Source organism: Manacus candei, unplaced genomic scaffold (genome assembly GCF_025592945.1).
Source record: "Manacus candei isolate 608988 ecotype Guabito, Panama unplaced genomic scaffold, ASM2559294v1 h1tg000031l, whole genome shotgun sequence".
Taxonomy (NCBI): Eukaryota; Metazoa; Chordata; class Aves; order Passeriformes; family Pipridae; genus Manacus; species Manacus candei.
Genome location: NW_026138079.1, coordinates 1,214,809 through 1,233,039, shown reverse-complemented (window position 1 = coordinate 1,233,039; position 18,231 = coordinate 1,214,809). Strand labels below are relative to the sequence as shown.

The 18,231-nt window shown below is 46.3% G+C and overlaps 1 protein-coding gene and 1 long non-coding RNA gene across 2 annotated transcripts; both read left to right on the top strand.

Moving 5' to 3' along the window:
• The first annotated feature begins 10,853 nt into the window (after positions 1-10,853).
• Positions 10,854-11,727, top strand: LOC127472703 (uncharacterized). Its single transcript, XR_007905112.1, has 3 exons — positions 10,854-11,078; positions 11,186-11,344; positions 11,450-11,727. It is a non-coding gene; the product is annotated as an uncharacterized LOC127472703 (long non-coding RNA).
• Positions 11,728-16,922: 5,195 nt separating this feature from the next.
• On the top strand, positions 16,923-17,954 carry LOC127472673 (protein NYNRIN-like). Its single transcript, XM_051791253.1, has one exon. The coding sequence runs from the start codon at positions 16,923-16,925 to the stop codon at positions 17,952-17,954; it is 1,032 nt and encodes a 343-aa protein (XP_051647213.1).
• The last annotated feature ends 277 nt before the right edge of the window (positions 17,955-18,231 follow it).

The following is an 18,231-nucleotide window of genomic DNA, read 5'->3' as shown; positions in this document are numbered from 1 at the left end:
AAGTCGTGTCGTGATTAAAGGGTTGACGAGGCTGAAATCGGGGGGTGGATCTCGGTGTGACTCAAAAGGGCTCATCCATTTGGAACCACCAAAGGTCTGTGCCCCGTCGGCTTCCAGGAAAGCAGGGAACAGGGGAGGTGCAAGGCTTTTGAGGGATTAGGGACCAGCTGGGAGGAGCCGATGCCCTGAGGAACAGTGGAAACCCATTAACCCTAATTAGGTTACAGAGCACTCCCTACACAGGGGCTGCCTTGCTGGGATGGGCTGAGAGTGAGGAGAATAAAGAAATAAATAGGTAAGAAGAAGGGCTGGGGGTGGTGTTTCCTGCAACCACTTGATCCCCCTGATTTCTCACCGTTCTCTCTGTGTTTCACACACGGAGTTTGTGGGCAAAAAAACCCAAACACATAAAATATAAATATATAAAATAGTAATTATCATTTGTATAGGATATAAAATAGATGTATAAATAATTGCTTTTATAAAACGTAAATTATTAAGAAATATAATTTTATTCTATAAAAATACTGCCTGTAAATAATTAAGGATATATGTGTATATATGTGTGCATAAATACATGTATTTATATGTATATACAAATAAATATATATTTATACATATATGTGTGTATATATATATGCATATGCAGGTATCAGTGACATATATATATATATATATGTATGTATGTATATGTATGTAATTCTCTTCAAAATCTACAGAAAGCCACATCAAACAACATCAAACTGTGCCAAAATCCAAATTCTAGGAAGAGCCACTGCCAACTCTGCCACCTTGGGTCACTCCAGCACTTTACACTCCAAACAACCTGTATTTCCAAGGTTTTCCAGCTTGTACCCCTTGAAAACCTGCCATGGAGCTGCAAATGCCTCCGTGGTGATTCAGTTCCCATCCCAGCAGACTCACCTTCCTTAAACACCTTCCAGGGGTGGATTTTAACTGTTACGGTTCTGTTGAACAAACAGACTCTCTTAAAATATCTCTGGTTAAATCTTAAGAAATCCAACCTGTATTTCCACATTTTGGCCATTATTTTGACAGCCATTTTTTTCCTGCTTTGTCCCTCTATCAACTTACATCTAATTAGCACCTGAACCATTATCTACACATCTAATTAGCACTTGAACCGTTCCAGTTGTTAACCATCATCCCTCTCCCAGCAGTTTCCACAGTTCTGCAGCTGTAGGATTTGCCCACACAAAGTTCAGAAGGAAACCCAGGGAATATTTTCTCCCTCCCAACAGTTAATTATAACTACAAACCCGAGATTTCTTTCCTCTGTCCAGCCCATCCAACACCAGCACCACAAAATATTTAACGAGATTTGGATCCCGAAGAGGTTTATTTCTAGACTTAACTTTCAGTAAATAATTACTCGTGTTCTTAAACCCGGGCTTAGTTTTGTGTGGAAAGAGGAGTCCCAATGCCAATACATATGGCCAGGGACATTTGAGCTGATTGAGAAATACATGCCCTATTTTTTTTTTTTTTTTTTTTACCCTGGAAACCAGACATGTCCATTCTAGAACGTTCTGTTTCTAAATTAACCCCGTTTAAATTTAAATACTGGAAAGGTTTTCTCCCACAGACGGGGTCTTTATCGTTCTCCTTCGCATTCCAAGCCTCTGGCCAGCAGTTTTACGTGCTCTGTCTTGCTTTTCCTTTGCTGGCACCTTCTCAGGAGGCAGCAAAGGCTCGCTGAGCTCAAGGGGATTCTCAGCATTTATTGCAATATCCACCCCCCCCAACGGGAACCCACATGGGAATGTTTAATCCGGCCAGTTAAACATCAGCTGGAAAAAGCATTTGACAATATCCTGTGGAGAAGCAGCTCAGCACTGACAGGGGCTGAGGAGCAAACAGATTTTCCCAACCCTGTTTCCCGTGACTTGCTCCCCAGAACTGTTCAGTGAATTACGAGACGCAGCTCATAAATATTAATTATTATTATTTTTGTTCCCACCAACCCCGTGGTTTGAAAGATGTTTGAAAGATAAATTAAGTGAGAATCCCCTGAGGAGGTCACTGTTCATCAGGTACAAAGGGAAGCTGTGGGAGAAGGTGAAAACACCTGAGGGGAAGAAACTCTGGAGGAATTTGTTGCTGGAAAGGGTGGTCAGGCCTTGGCAGGGGCTGCCCAGGGAGGTTTGGAGTGCCCAGCCCTGGACGTGTCCCAGGAAGGCCTGGCCGTGGCACTCAGTGCTCTGGGCTGGGGGACAAGGTGGGGATGGGGCACAGGGGGGATCCATGGGCTGGGGGGGCTTTTCCAGCCTCGGTGATTCCAGGATTCTGGGATTCTGTGACCGAATGTCTACGTGGCAATCAGGTGCAATGAACAACTCCCAAAACCTGCAGAGGAACAGGAGTCCTCCAACCTGCAGGCAGGAATTTTAGTGGACTGTCAAGGCAACAAACAGGACCACGAAGGTCCTCAAGGGGGGTCACAGTGACAAGAATTCACCAACAAGTTTTAGGGGTTTTGTGCAACATGGAGTGTGGGCAAGGGGCTGGAAACTCCTGTCCTGCTGTCTGTCCCCCTCATGTCCTCCTAACACCAGCAGTGACTAGAGTTCCAAGAGAGTGACTCCTGTATGAATTAAGCCATGGATTAATTCTCCAAGGTGAGATCAGCACAGATCTGACAGGTCTAAACCACCCGAGATGCTCATGGGGCATCCCACCCCTGTGGGATTGGGATCCAACTCCACCTTCTCCCTGACTAGACCAGGAGGCAAAGCCTTGGCTGTGGAACATCCTGGGGGATGTGGGGTTTGTGGAAGTCACAGTGACACGCTGGCATCGCTCCCCTTTGGGCTCTGTCAGCGCCGGGCTCACGTTACACCTGAGCACAACCCCGGGAGGCAGCAAGGGCTGGCTCGGGTTACTCACCCAGCCTGGAACAACAGATTTATTGAGGGCAAGGAAGCTGCTGGGGCAGCTCTGCCCTGCCCCTGGTCATAGAACAGGAGGGTTTCTGTGCCTGCTTTTGGATAACGGGGGTTCCCAGTGCTCGCAGCGACAACCCGGGTTTGTCCTGTGACACCAACCTGGGTTTGTCCTGTGACACCAGCCCAGGTCTGTCCTGTGTGTCCCTTGCAGGGAACAAACAGAACTGGCCCCAAGGTCTCTAAACCAGCCATCAGGGCTGGAAAAACACCCAGGAGCATGTTACTGTCGCCGATCCAGGGCTTAGATATTTCTGTCATGCATGTTCGATCTTCCAAACCAGATTTTAGGGCTCTGGTATTAAAAAAAAGGGACTGAAGAGAGGAAGGAGTTCTTACTATTTTTGTTTTAATTTTCCCCTCATTTAATAAAAAAAAAAAAAAAAAAAAGGAATGTCTACATCTACCCAAAAAACATCCCAATTTCTTTTTCTCCTTTGCTTAGGAGTGTCTCTTCAGACAAACAAAGCCACAAAGAAAAAAAAAAAAGGAGCCATAATTTTTTGTTCATTTTTCAGTTCACTGCAAATATAGACATAAAAAACAGAATTAGAAGTAAATATAATAATAGTAATTAGGGCCCTGAGCAACCTGATCTAGTGAATGCCCTGCCCATAGGAAGGGGGTTTGGAACAAGGTGATCTTTAAGGTCCCTTCCAACCCAAACCATTCTGTGATTCTAAATATGTTAAATTATTCTAAAAAAATAAATTATTCTAAATAAATTAAATTATTCTAAATATATTAAATTATTCTAAATAAATTAAATTATTCTAAGTATATTAAATAAATATATTAAATATATTAAAGAACCCATTATAAATGTGAGACTGCTTCTAGCAATATTTAAAATACAGCTTTTTGTTGTCCCTTGTCCACCCAGACTGGACAGACACAAAGGGAAGGGAAACATGCAAATAGTTTTTTGGGGGAGAAGAGCCGTGGATTCAGTTCCTGTGGATTTATCTGTGACAAGTTTGTTCTGTTTGAGTCGGTTTTTTTTCAGATTGCATTGACCCTGAGTCACCTGGAGCGAGAGCAGAGGGTGACATCCCCTGTAGCCTGAAGCAAACAAACCTTATTTCTTGCAGATAAACAAATGGGGAAAACGAAGCTGTGATGATCAGCGTAAGGAAGTAGAAACGTTGCCTCTTCTTTTAACAAATAATTAGTTTTCCTGTCACTACAGGAGAGTTTGAGATTTCTCACAGGAGATGCCTACAAAACCGGATTAATGGATCCTCTCCTCAGACCAGGTGGTAATGAAATAATGACACAGTACTTCCAGCTCCGAGCACGAGCTCCAGCTGGGAAAATGCTGGAAAACAGAGCCCAAAGTAGGTGGGGCTACTGCTTGAGAGGAGTCGTAATAATCAGATATTAATGGTGCTGAGAACTCAGTGGTGTTTACCATGAAACTCAGAGAGGAAAAGGCCTCGGGGTATTTTCTTTTCCAGCCTAACATTAATTTCCTTTCTGTTCTGTATCTGGCACGGTTTGGGGAAGGGAAGGTGTGATTTATCCTTTAAACTTCGTTGGGATGAGTCTCAGCCCTCAGGAAAGGCTGAGGTGGGTCGTTGTATTAATCAAAGAATCAGACTGGTTTGGGGTGGGAGGGACCTCAAAGCCCATCCAGTTCCACCCCTGCCATGGGCAGGGACACCTTCCACCAGCCCAGGTTGCTCCAACCTGGCCTTGGACACTTCCAGGGATCCAGGGGCAGCCACAGCTTCTCTGGGCAACCTTTGCCAGGGCCTCCCCACCCTCACAGCTCCATCCATTGTGAAGGGATGGGTGCTGAGAGAAGTTACAGAAAGGTTTGATGAAATTCTGCACCTTTTCCATGCCCCTCCCATCTCACCGTCGCCGCCGTCAACATTCGTCGAAGCCTTTTGTGGGAGAAATATCTTGCTAAAAATCCAACAACAAAGCTGGGCAATCATTCCAAGTAAAATCCTTCGTGGTAAAAAGGAAAAATAACAGATTATACTATTTTATTCTTTTTTTATCTCAGCTGACCAAAATGGCTGCAAAACCAGGGCTCGGGGTGACACTCACGCCCGAAGGACAGGTACAACAAGGAGGATATTTTATGTGTCTTTTATGTGCAGATTTCTCTCCAAAGTGTTTGGCACATACACTGCACTCAGTGCAAATTCTGAACATCTTCTCCCAGGGTTAAACTGGCCCCATGTACAGCCGAAACTGGAGGAGCCTGATGGAGGGGCTGAGCCTCGAGCACCGACCTCGCCTCGAGCTGCCGCAGGTTGGTGACAAATGGGAGTTCTGTCGCTGCCTTTGTTCTGCTCTTGGCCAAGTGCCACCCAAACGCCACGAGAACTGCTCCTGTCTCGAGCTGCAGTGGCTGAGCTCCTCCAGAGCCTGTGGTGTGAAGGCTCTGTTGTGGAAAAGCCTGATCTACCTGGTTCCACCACACGCCCCTGGACACCAATAACAGGGTGGGCTCAGCTACAATTAAATTCCTGCTCCCCAGTGATCAGACAAACCCATTTTGCTGACTCCATCTGCAAGTGCGAGCGAGGGGCAGCACTGTTGATGGCCCAGACCGTTGTGGGTGTTGACAGTGTGGTTTTCCTCTCCTGCTTCCCCCTTTGCTTGGCTCAAACGACGACTCTGTCCACGACGCGCAGCGGAAAAACACAGCGTTCAGATGCCAGAAACTGTCTGCTGCCTTTTGTCAGCTCTTCTGCATCCCCCCTTCTTGCCACCTGCTGACAGCATCAGCAACGATCTGTCCAAAAATCGAACATTTGAGGAGCAGAGATTTCAGAATTATCCAAGCCCTGGTCTGTGCAGAGCCTTTGCAGAGGCCTCTTTTGCCATGGGACAAGACACGTGGAGTGAGGTGCAGGTTCCACCTCCTCTGTTGGCTCTGGGGACCAGGCTCTCTGTTCTCCTTCTATAACAACCCCTCAGCTTCTGCAATAACACTGGTTTTCTCTGTTTTTGCTGTGTGTAACAGCTAGTTATTGAATCATTTTGAGGAGGGGGCTTGGCAGGCGGAATCCACTGAAATCACACTCAGTCCAAAAAGCCACCAGTGGTTTGTGAGAAGAGCTCTCATCCAGCAATCCCCTGGTGTTGAGGGCCCTCAAAGGTATCCCAGAATGTTGAGTGAATGTCCTTTTCTTTGTGTTCCCCTCAGGAGGAATTTCTTGCTGGAAAGGGTGGTCAGGCCTTGTCAGGGGCTGCCCAGGGAGGTTTGGAGTGCCCAGCCCTGGAGGTGTCCCAGGAAGGCCTGGCCGTGGCACTCAGTGCTCTGGGCTGGGGGACAAGGTGGGGATGGGGCACAGGGGGGATCCATGGGCTGGGAGGGCTTTTCCAACCTCTGAGATTCTGGGATAGAGCCAATTGTAGTGGGTCTGTTCTGTTTGTCACATCCCAGCACTGCCTCATTGGTTATTTATGTGCAAGCCAACCTTTATCCCACCTCGGGCACGGCAGGTGTTTGTATCTCGGGAATCACGCCCACACTCTGCATGCCCGGGGCTCGGGCTGCACGTGATTCCCAGCCCAGCCCACGGGAGCTGCACATGCCCACCCGGGAGGCAGCTCCCTCACCCTCCTGGGTGAGCAGGAAAATGAATATTTTCTAGCAGGGAAAAATCCCTGGAAGCGGCGCCGCTGCCCCACCATAGCCGGGCTGTGCCTGATGCAGAGATGCTGCCTGGCGATGTTGCTTAGCAACACAGCACCATCCAAGAAAATCCTGCCTTGTAGTGGCTGGTGGGGTGGGACAGACGTGACTCTGGGCACACAGAGGTGTCTCTGCTCCAGACTATTCCACCCTCTCCCGCCGCCCATACGCGATTCCCCGTCGTTCTCCCCGCACCGACATCGCGATGCTCCGATAATTTTCCACTGGGGAAAAAAAAAAATACCTCCCCCCACCCCCCCCACGCTTCCTGTTTCTTAATGCTCTTCAAACCTGATTTAGAGAGTAGCGAGTAGTGGAATTTTACAGCTCCATCCCATGATGCTCCTGCTCTCGCTCGCAGCCCCATGGCCTGGCTCATACCTCAAACTAACCGTAAAGTCAGATCACAATGGTGTGACTCACGTCACAACTAAAGATAGATCCTGTCAGGGGCAGGCAGGAGCCCTGCACGCAGGAGCTTCTTTGTTCAGGGGTGTTTTGGGGTGGGTTTCCCCCCCACACACTCTCTCCTGACTCCCTAACTTTTGATGTTCAGAGAGGTCTGTCCCGTGTCAGTGGGAATTGGGGTGAGCGGGTGTGGGACACGCTCGGGGGGATCTGTAGGAAACCACGGGTGAGATGCACAGAAGTCTGGCTGCTGTGGGAGTTTGGCCTCACGCAGGTCTCACTCAGCTCAGAACTTCACAGGGGACTCCCAAAAAAACAAAAACACATAGTAGGCAGGACAGCCACAGAAAGGAGGGAGGAACATTTTTCAGAGGGGTTTCTTCTAACCTTACAACCGTTTCTTTAGTGTTTGCCTCACAGCTGTTTTGTACCCACACAAAACAAGGTAGAGCTGGTGCAGGAGGCAAAGAGAACAACCAAGACCCCATCCAAGACAAGAGGGGCTCTCACCCCCAGACCAGCAGCCCCTGATGAGGCCAAAGAGTGTCCCAGCATTTTAGAGGAGCAGGGGAGTGGCAGGACAGGCAAGAGCTGCCCTGTTTGCCACCCTGAGGCAAGAGGGGCACGGGGAACTGGTGAAGCTCCATGGACACAGGAGCTCTGCACACCTGAGGCCTGGGGAGATCCTGAAGGACACAAAGCAATTCCCCAGGGAAAGGAGGATTGACTTTGATCCCACCATAAACACAGACATGGAAAGTGGCAGGTGAGGGGCTTGGAGAGAGCCCTTCCAACGGGTTGGATCCCTTTCAGCCCTGTACAATTCCACTGGTGTCAAAGGCATTACATCAGGGCCCAAACCAAGGCATTATTTTTAACCTGGCCGTTTCCTTTGGTGCCCTTCACGCAGGAAATCCCCGTGCAAGTGCCTGGGTTTGGTCATGTGAACATTCCCACTGGAATATTCAGTGTGACTGCTCATGTCCCCGGAGCTAAACACATGCACACACACGCTGGGGCCTGAAGTGGCATTTGGGGAAAAGGAGAGAGGAAAGGAGAGTGGGAACACCTGAACAACAACGTGCTGAGAGGGCTCTGAAAGGTGCCCTGGGGGACAAAGGCTTCCAGCTCTGTTTCCCCACTTTCAGCTTGGCAATTCCTCTAAAAGCAGCAGCACCTTTAGGACAGCAGTTTAAGGTCTGCCTCCTGCAAAGGGGAGGAGAACAAGATACCCAAAACGTTGCTAAAGTATTTGGAAAAAAATTGGAACGAATCAGCTTGTTACACAAATGTCCTTTGGGGACTGCAATCCACAGCTGTGGCTTTCCCAACCTTGCCCTGATTCCTTGTCTGCACTTCCAGGGAACACCCTCGGGGTCTTCATAGGAAACCTCTGCATAAGTGGGGGTTCTGCATTGCTCCTCACTTCCCATTTCTGCCATTCCTCAAAAATCCCTTCCAAACACCAAGAATTATGACCCCCAACCAGTGTCCTATGTCAGCAATCACAGGGTCAAGGTTGGAAGGGAAATTCAAGTTCATCCAGTGCCACCCTCACCCAGCACCACCACAGTCACCCCCAATCCATGTCCCCAAGGGCCACATCCAGACACCTCTGGAACACTCCCAGACACAGGGACTCCACCACCTCCCTGGGACACTTATTCCAAGGCCTGACCACTCCGGCAGGGGGAAAAAAAAACCCTAATACTCTACAGAAACCTGAATAGTGACTTTCATATCTTTGTGTCTTGCAGCAATCTAGAAAACAGAGCAGGAAAAAGCCCACCAGAGAAACCTGGTGGATGAATCCCATTCAGTTTCTCTGTTACAACCAGATCATTTTAAAAATCACTTCTTTCACCACTTTATCCTGACATTTCTCAAAAGCCCCAGCACATATAATTATAATGTCTGGCTGCAAAATGAAAACATAAGAAATCTCGACCCACCAGGTTTGTGCCTTCAACACATGATGTGAGCAAGGGTGACTTTTCCCAGGTACCTTCCTGCAAGAGAAATGACTCAGAGAAGTTCCCAAACTCGGTGGTTTGCAGCAGAGTGACTGAGATCAGGTTTGCCCTGATCAATAAATCCATAGAGAAAGGACTTCACACACACTGTAAACCAGGCTAAGAGTCAGAAGATCTGCTGAATTAATTTGTCATTACTGTGGGGTAAGAGCCACTAAAAACAGTTGTATCTGTGAGTCCTAGAAAAGTCTTTAATTTCTGCCCCAAAGGAGGGAAAACACCATCTCTGTTTTTTCAAGCACCATGTCCACCAAACTTCCCCTTTCCCTGGACTGTTCAAATCCACTGAGAAAACAACCAGCTTGGTTCTGTCCCGACTTTCTGTTTCAGGTTTATGGATTTGCCATTCAAAGAGGCAAATCCATGGAATTCATTTCACAGGGCATTGAGCAAAGGGAATGTGGAGGAATGTCCTTCAGTCTCTGACACAGGAGCAAATGCCAGTTTGCTGCAGGGAAAGAGAAGAAGACAAACACCCCTGAAATGGATAAACCCTCCACAATAACCATAGTTCATGCACAAATAAAGGTTTTTTATTAGTATTGGCTTCCCTCTTGTGGCAGTGGAGCCCTAATATGTAACCAGACGTGATGCTCCTCCTCTGCTTTATTTCCCCCACAGCCACTTGCTCATTTGACTGACACTTGTGAATTTACAATTATTTTTTTAATGGCAGAAGTGAGAAGGTACCATTGCTATTAATAAACTGTGCTTCATCAACAGAACTTACAGCTATTTATAAAGGATAAATTGCCTTTTTTTTTTTTTTTTTACAGATAGGGGAACTGAGGTGCAGAATAATTAGAAGCCAATCAGCAGGTCCAATGTGGAGCTGAAAATAGATCCCAAATCTCCTGAGTCTCAGTGCCACGTTCTCGCTGCTCCTCTGCCAAGGTGGGAAATGGTAAAACTCAGCTGTTGGTGCCTTCTCCCCATGTCTGTTATTCATGTGTTTTCCCAAACCAGTTCTTTTTACCTCTGATATTTCATGGACAACCTCTTAAGACAGTCAAATAAGTGAAATAAGTTTAATAGGTCAAATAATTCAAAAAACCTCTGAGACAGCCCAGGTGGGCCCAGACCACCTTTTCTAGTATAAACCTTTGCAGGTCTGTGGTTATTTCACCAAACTATAAAAATCATATCAAAGCTCACTCTTAAATTAAAATTATATCATAGCTCACCCTTAAATTAAAATTATATCATACCTCACCCTTAAATTAAAATTATATCATACCTCACCCTTAAATTAATTTTTTCAGGCTTTCTAGGGTATCTTAAAAAGAATTTATATTATTTCTTTTACATTTACAAGCACCTAGCCACGGGTTTGCTCCCCTTTTACAACAGATTTTTGTGGTTGCATGGAAAATTCCCCATTGCATGGAAAATCCACCCAAGCACCACGAGCACCCCACAGGTATCACATGCACAGCCACATCACAACGATTCATCATTTCCCTACGCAACAACACTAGATTGAAACCTCCCCTGAAGGGCAGGAAAATGTAGGCAGAGGTGCTTGATTTGGGAAATAATTCCTACAACGAGCTTCCAGTGGAACTTTGTGGTGCTGAGGGCAGTGAGTTCAGTCGCCCAACTCGATTAAAATCTCTCCAATTCGGAATTCCCCTCCCCGTTTTTGTGGGTTTACAATCATTTTTTCCAGTTTGGAGTAAAAAAAAAAAAAACCCAACACTTGTTTTCTGTCCCCTGCCAGTGAGTGAAAACCCCTTTTCTAGTGGGAAAATGAGTCAGGTGGTGCCTGGGCAGGGAGGTTTCAGTGGGTGGCACAGGCTCAGTCCCCGGGGAGCGCTTGAACCTGCCTGCCCAAGCGGAACCTGTGGAGCACAGGAGTGGAAAACAACCACCTGGATCAGAGTCAGCCAGGGCATCAGCTGTTCCAGTGGGAGATAAAGGGCAACCCCCGGGAGAGAGGGGGAAAAAACCCCACAACAAACAAACAAACCCCTTCCTCGAGCAGCTGCAGGAAGGAAACCCGGGCGCGACGGGGAGGTGGGTTGGGCAGTTGGGGGGCAGCTTTTTGGGGGTTCTCTGGGGTGAACTCGAGCACCAGGAGAGGAAAACTCCTCCACTCGTTGTAAACAACGGACTTCTCGCAGAGGAACTCGTCAGGAACTTGTTTCCAGCTACACCCTGGCTCCTCTGGGACTGCCTCGGGCCGAATTCCGGGCTCGGCCGAAGGGAAAACAGATGGGTGCAATTATGGAATAACAGGTGAGGAGCAACAGCCACAACAGGGCCAAAAGCTCGTGTTTCAGGTGAGTTGCAAGGTGAGGGAGAAAAGCAGTCCCTTCTTAAAAGTCTGGGCTCATTGCTATGATCATTAAAGGGGTTTGAGTGGGGTTTTTGTTTTTCTGTTAAAGGACCTGTTGGAGGGTAAGCCTGGCACGTTCTGTGGCACTGACCTGCCACACTCTCATCGCTGTGGGGGCCCTGAAAAACCTCATCTCCTTTTTGCCTCTCTGCTCTGCAAGTTATCTGTGGAATGGTCTAACCTTGCTGCAAGTTTTAGGACCTCTCACACAGCTGGGCCCCGGCGGAAACACAACCCCAGCAGCACCACGGCTGGAGAATCACCACCTTCTTTCTAGAGACTTCTCAATGAAAGGAAAATAAGATCTACTTTGCCCGCTTTCAGTTGTGGTCTTGTTGCAAAGCAGTTTAAATTTAGTAGTAGAATGGCTAAGGCTTAAGTAAAAGGGTAAGGCCTAGAAAGCAACACATTACAGTAGTGAGTTAAGCAGCAGCCTTGTTCGTGGGAATAGAATGTACTGAAGAAGTAGAAACAATAATCAAAAGATTTAGTCAAGCATGTACGTAACGATTTGTACCTTAGATGTGGTAAGGGTCTGTGAAACAGTTTCTAGGGGGGTAAGGCAACTTAAGCAGATTTATGATTAGAGTAGATGATTGTTAATTGTTATAAACTACTGCACCTGGGTTGCTATAGAAACTGTAATTGTTTTAGCCGTGAGAATACATGTAAACTTGTTTGTGTATAAAAGCTGAACTGAGAACGAGGGTCGTCGGAATCCTGACTTGGGGCGTTAGCCCGCAGGTTCCCGGGGCCCCGAATAAAGCACCCATAAACCGGCACTCTGTTGGTTTGTGTCTTTGTTTACGGGCAACAGTTTTGGCGACACCAGATGGAACTCCGGGGGTAGCTGGGCGGCTCACGAGCTGATCTACTCCATGCCGGCAACCAGGTGATTTCTGGGGAGACATCGACCCGTGCCCGACCCGCGCCCGCCGGACAACCCTCTAGGTAAGCCCGAAGGTGCTTTATTCTTTTAGGTTTGTTGGTTGGGAGCCTGCCTATAAGACGGGATAGTGAGTGTCCCGCTGGGTTGGGCTAAAGGTACCTTGGTTGGGAAGCCTAGGCGCTGGTCGTAAGACGCGGCGAAAGCTGCGCAGTACCAGCACTCGCCTCTCAGAGGGAGAATCGGCGAGTTGGTTTTGGTTTTGGTTTTGTTCTGGTTTATATTGTTGTGTTATCGTGTTGGTCGTTAAAAGTATTGTTTTGTGTTGTTGTGTTATTGTGAATTTGATGAATTTAGATTGTGGTGTGTGTGTGAGCAAGTAGCAAGCATGATGTCATTTAAAACCTTTAGAGCACTATCCTGCACAGAAAAAGATATCCCTAGCAATTCTCCGCTTGGTTGCTTGTTAAAACATTGGAAGGAAGGAAATTTTGGACAAGAGTTAAGCAAGAAACAGTTGATTGATTATTGTAATAATGTATGGCCTCAATATGAAACAGGAGGAATGCTGTGGCCCAGAAATGGATCACTGACTCTGGAAATTATAACCCCTTTGATGCGATATTTACGAGAGAATGAGAAGTGGGATGAAATACCATATCTGGATTTGTTTTATTATTTAGAACAAAACACTGAATGGCAAAAGGAATGTGGTATCTTAGTGTTGAAAGAACTGGAACTGGAGGATGATAAATGTAAGAAATGTCAAGAGCGGAGTATAAAGATATTGAAAGGATTGGATGATAAGCATGGGCGGAAAATACGGTTTTCAGAACCAGAGGAGGATGTGTCTTTGTTAGTCTCCCCCGGAGTAACTCCAAGTGCGCCCCCGAGAAATAGTCTCCCTTCACGTGCAAGGGCACAATCACACACCATGCCCCCGTTAGAATCATCCTCAGATGAGGAAGAAACAGGGGGGTGGGAATGTGACAGAACTCCTCTAGCAGAACGGACTCGGAGAGGGCGAAGGGAGAGGGAAAGAAGACGGGGAGGGGGGAGGGAGACAGACGTTTCGCTCTCACCCCCTAGATTGATGGCTCCCTTGCGAGAAGCGGTTGGAGCAGGCAGGGGAAAAATCATGATAAAAGTTCCTTTTTCGCCTAATGATTTACTAATTTGGAAACAGTCAGCTGGGACATATAGAGAAAATCCTGAGCGGGTGGCTCGTGTTATAAAAATGGTTATAAAAACACAAGACCCGGACTGGAATGATTTACAGGTATTAATAGATACAATTTTAGATTCAACAGAAAAAGAAATGGTATTAAAGGTGATGGTGGAGAGAGCAAAGGAAAGGATTCGTACCCTGCCTCGGGCAGCGCGGGGGACGGTAAATGATTTTGTACCGCGGGAGGATCCCGATTGGGACGCTAATAACCCCGCAGAGTATAAAAAGTTAAAAATTTACCAGGAATTATTGGTAGAGGGAATACGATGTGGCATTCCAAAAACGTTGAATTGGTCTAAGTTATATTCAGTAATGCAAGATAAGACTGAGTCCCCTTCTGCCTTTTTAGAAAGGCTAAAGGAAACAGCTAGGAGGTATACAGACTTAGATGTGGAAGACGAGTCTGGAAAATTACAATTAGCATTGATCTTTATGGGACAATCACAAGAATATATTAGAAAGAAATTTCAAAAACTGGAAGGGAGAGAAACAAGAGATTTAGAGAAATTGTTAGAAGTGGCTTGGAAAGCATATAACAATCGGGAAAAGGAAAGTACTAAGAAACAACAAGCGAGCTTGTTGGCGCTTTTACAAGCTTCAGGAGAGAACAATGGGGCCGGTGGCCATAGAGGAAGAAGTCGTGGTAATAGGGGAAGGGGAGGAATGGGTAGAGGATTTAACAATCAGTCGGGATTTGGAAATCAATATGGGGGAGGACGTGGTAGAGTAGGACCAAATCAGTGTGCTCTTTGTAAAGGACAAGGACATTGGAAAAACGAATGCCCATTAAATGCTGGAAATGGAATGAATCCTTGGAATCCTCAAAGCTTTGTGAAACCACAAAACCCTGTTGGTATGGGCACGCCACAGGGTGTCGCCCAAGCATTTATGTTAGGGAGTTGTGGAAGACAGAGTCGGCTAGATTCAGACTTAAAGGTTGTTTTGGAAGTAGAGGGGGAGCCGACGGAATTTAGAATAGATACTGGAGCTAGTTTTTCGGCAATGAATAAATTGATGGGGCCATTAAGTGATTCAACCGTACAAGTAGTGGGAGTTTCAGGACAGATAGAGGAAAGAACATTTCTGCGACCTCTAGATATCAAATTTAAGGGAAGAGAATTAGATCATCAATTTCTGTACATGCCTAACAGTCCTGAATGTTTATTAGGAAGGGATTTGCTTTCAGCCTTGCAAGCTAAAATTATATTTGAAAAAGGGAGAGTCAAGATAGAAATTCCAGAAGAAAATTTAGCAAAAATTTTTGTTGTGAAAGAAGTGGAAAAGGAAGAAATACCCCAAGAGATTGAACAGGCTGTTGTACCCTGGGTGTGGGAGACCGGGGTTCCTGGGAAATCTAAAGCAGCCACCCCAGTTAGAATAGAATTAAAAGAAGGAGCACAACCTGTCAGAGTTAGGCAATACCCAATTAGTTTAGAAGCAAGAAAGGGAATAGCCCCTATGATTTCACAGTTCCTAACTCTAGGAATATTACAAGAATGTGAATCAGAATTTAACACCCCCATATTTCCGATAAAAAAAAACCAAATGGAAAATATAGATTAGTACAAGATTTGAGAGCAGTAAATCTTATTACAAAAGATATTCACCCGGTTGTAGCAAATCCTTATACCTTGCTAACATCTGTGTCTGAGAAGTTTCAGTGGTTTACTGTGGTTGATTTGAAAGATGCTTTCTTCTGCATACCACTGGCACGAGAAAGTTGGAAAATCTTTGCCTTTGAATGGGAAAGTCCGGAGACAGGACGAAAGAGACAGCTCGCTTGGACTCGATTACCACAAGGATTCAAATGCTCACCCACGATATTTGGTAATCAGTTAGCAAAGGAACTAGAGGAATGGAAGACTACTCAGGTAAAAGAATCTCCTTTTTCATATATAATACTGCAATATGTAGATGACATTTTCTTAGGAGCTACAGAACAGGGACTTTGTCGTCAGTTAACTATTGAACTGTTAAACATGCTGGGCCAAGCAGGCTACCGAGTCTCAAAAGAAAAAGCACAATTAGTAAAACGGAAAGTTATCTATCTGGGATGTGAAATTTCCCAAGGAGTCCGGCGCCTGGGAACAAATAGAATCCAAGCAATATGTGCTATACCTGTGCCTAGAAATAATCAAGAACTGAGATCTTTTCTAGGAATGGTCGGATGGTGCAGGCTGTGGATTCCTAACTTCGGACTGACTGCTCGACCACTGTATGAAGCAGCAAAGGAGTCCAAGCTAACCTGGGGGACAGAGCAAGAAAAAGCATTCCAGGAACTGAAGAAAGCCCTCCAGGAAGCACCTGCCCTGGGACTACCGGACCCAACCAAGGAATTTCAGCTCTATGTTTGTGAGAGACAGCGAATGGCCTTAGGAGTCCTCACTCAGCGTCTAGGATCCTGGAAGAGACCGGTTGGGTACTTCTCCAAACGGCTAGACGCAGTAAGTGGGGGATGGCCAGGGTGTCTCAGAGCTGTGGCAGCGACGGTCATTTTAATACAGGAAGCACGCAAATTGACTCTGGGAAAACACATGATAGTGTACGTGCCCCACATGGTCATAGCAGTTCTAGAGCAAAAAGGGGGGCATTGGCTCTCCTCCAGCCGCATGTTGCAATACCAGGCTTTGTTGAGAGAACAAGATGATGTTGAACTGAAAATTACTAACCATCTCAACCCAGCAGAATTCCTTAGGTCTACACAGGAAGAAGGCACCCTGGAGCATGACTGTGTAGAGACCATTGAACAAGTCTACGCGAGCAGAAGAGACTTGAAGGACGAACCACTGACAGATCCTGACTGGGAGCTGTACACCGACGGATCTAGTTTTGTGGAAAACGGCACCAGGTACGCTGGGTATGCAGTAGTCACTTTACAACAAGTGATAGAAGCGACTGCACTACCCCAGGTACGTCTGCACAAAAAGCCGAAATATGGGCATTGGTGAGAGCTTTAATATTAAGCCAAGGAAGGAGAGTTAACATATGGACTGACTCCAAATATGCTTTTGGGGTAGTTCATGTTCACGGAGCACTCTGGAAGGAGAGAGGACTTCTTACTTCTCAGGGGACAACGATTAAACATCGGGAAGAAATTTTACAATTGCTAGAGGCAATACATAAGCCCTCAGCAGTGGCAATAATGCATGTCAGAGGACACCAGGCTGATCCAGGACGAGAGTTTCAGAGAAATCGATACGCTGACCAAGCAGCCAGGAGGGCTGCGAGAGAGGTATGGACTCAAATGGTTCTTTTACCAACCCGGAATAATCCAGCAATAGCATTCATGGAAGAGAAACCGCATTATTCACCTGAAGATGAGAAATTAGCTGTGATGATGGAAGCGAAGAAAATATCAGGGGGTGGTATATCACTCCTACGAGACAGGTAATTTTACCAGTCAGAATAATGAAAGCAGTGCTTGAAATAGAACACAACAAGTGCCACTGGGGTGCAGAAGCATTAGTGAAATTCTTGAAAAACGAAATTTTCTCAAACCAGATGTTAACACTAGCTAAAAGGGTGAATGCAATGTGTCCTATGTGTATAAAGAATAATCCAGTAGTCAGGAAGCAAGTACAAATGGGAAAACTACAAGTAGGACAGTTACCAGGAGACTATTGGCAAGTAGATTTTTCTGAGTTGCCTAAGGCCCAAACTTTTAAATATCTGCTAGTGTATGTTTGTACCTTCTCAGGGTGGCCAGAAGCTTTTCCATGCAGGACCAATCAGGCAAAAGAAGTAGTGAAAACCCTTCTGAAGGAAATCATCCCAAGATTTGGAGTTCCCCTAGGGTTGTCCTCTGATCGAGGACCGCACTTTACAGCAGGGATAGTCCAAGATGTGTCAGCTGTATTAGGGATAACATGGAATCTCCATACACCATGGAGACCGCAGTCTAGTGGACAAGTAGAAAGAATGAATCAGACATTAAAAGGTCAATTGAAGAAGATCTGTCAGGAAGCCAAAATCCAGTGGCCCCAAGCAGTACCCCTCGCTCTGCTGAGAGTTAGGATTAAACCAAGGGAAAGAATAGGAGTAAGTCCATACGAAATATTGTATGGCAAGCCCTATCATGCGGCTACTTACCAAGGGGATCCTCATGTAGTGGGTGATCAGGCAGTATTTAACTATGTGTTATCTTTGAATAAGACCCTCACAGCCCTCAGAGGAGCGCTGCAGTGGAATCGGCCTCTGCCCCTGGAGAATCCGGTTCATGACATTTCTCCAGGAGACCAAGTCTACGTGAAAAACTGGTCAGTGGAACCATTAAAGGGAACATGGGACGGTCCTCGCCAGGTGATAATGACCACTTATACGGCGGTGAAAGTCGAGGGAATCGACAATTGGATCCATTACACCCGAGTCAAGAAGGTTCCAGTCTCATGGTCGGTAGAACCTCTCTCACCTACAAAGATGGTATTTCGAGCCAACAATTGAAGATTGTGGTATTCCTGGGGTTGATAAGTCTAGCAGAGACCACCGTGAGAATTGAAACCCCAGATCCTTATTTGTTTGTACCAGAACACACTGATGTAAACTTAACTTGTCTGTTTTCAGATGACCAGGGAGCTGAATTAAGAGATGTCCACGTCAAGTGGAGACGGAGGGATCAAGATCGAATCATAACAGAAGGAGTGACAACAGTTTGGGATGCGACACAACAAAAGGGTTATACCGTCCTGCAGGTACCTGAGGTGTCTAAAACCGTAGAAGG

Bases quoted from the DNA above. Each gene is read 5' to 3' on its own strand.
- LOC127472673 (XM_051791253.1), top strand. From the start codon at position 16,923: ATGAAAGCAGTGCTTGAAATAGAACACAACAAGTGCCACTGGGGTGCA.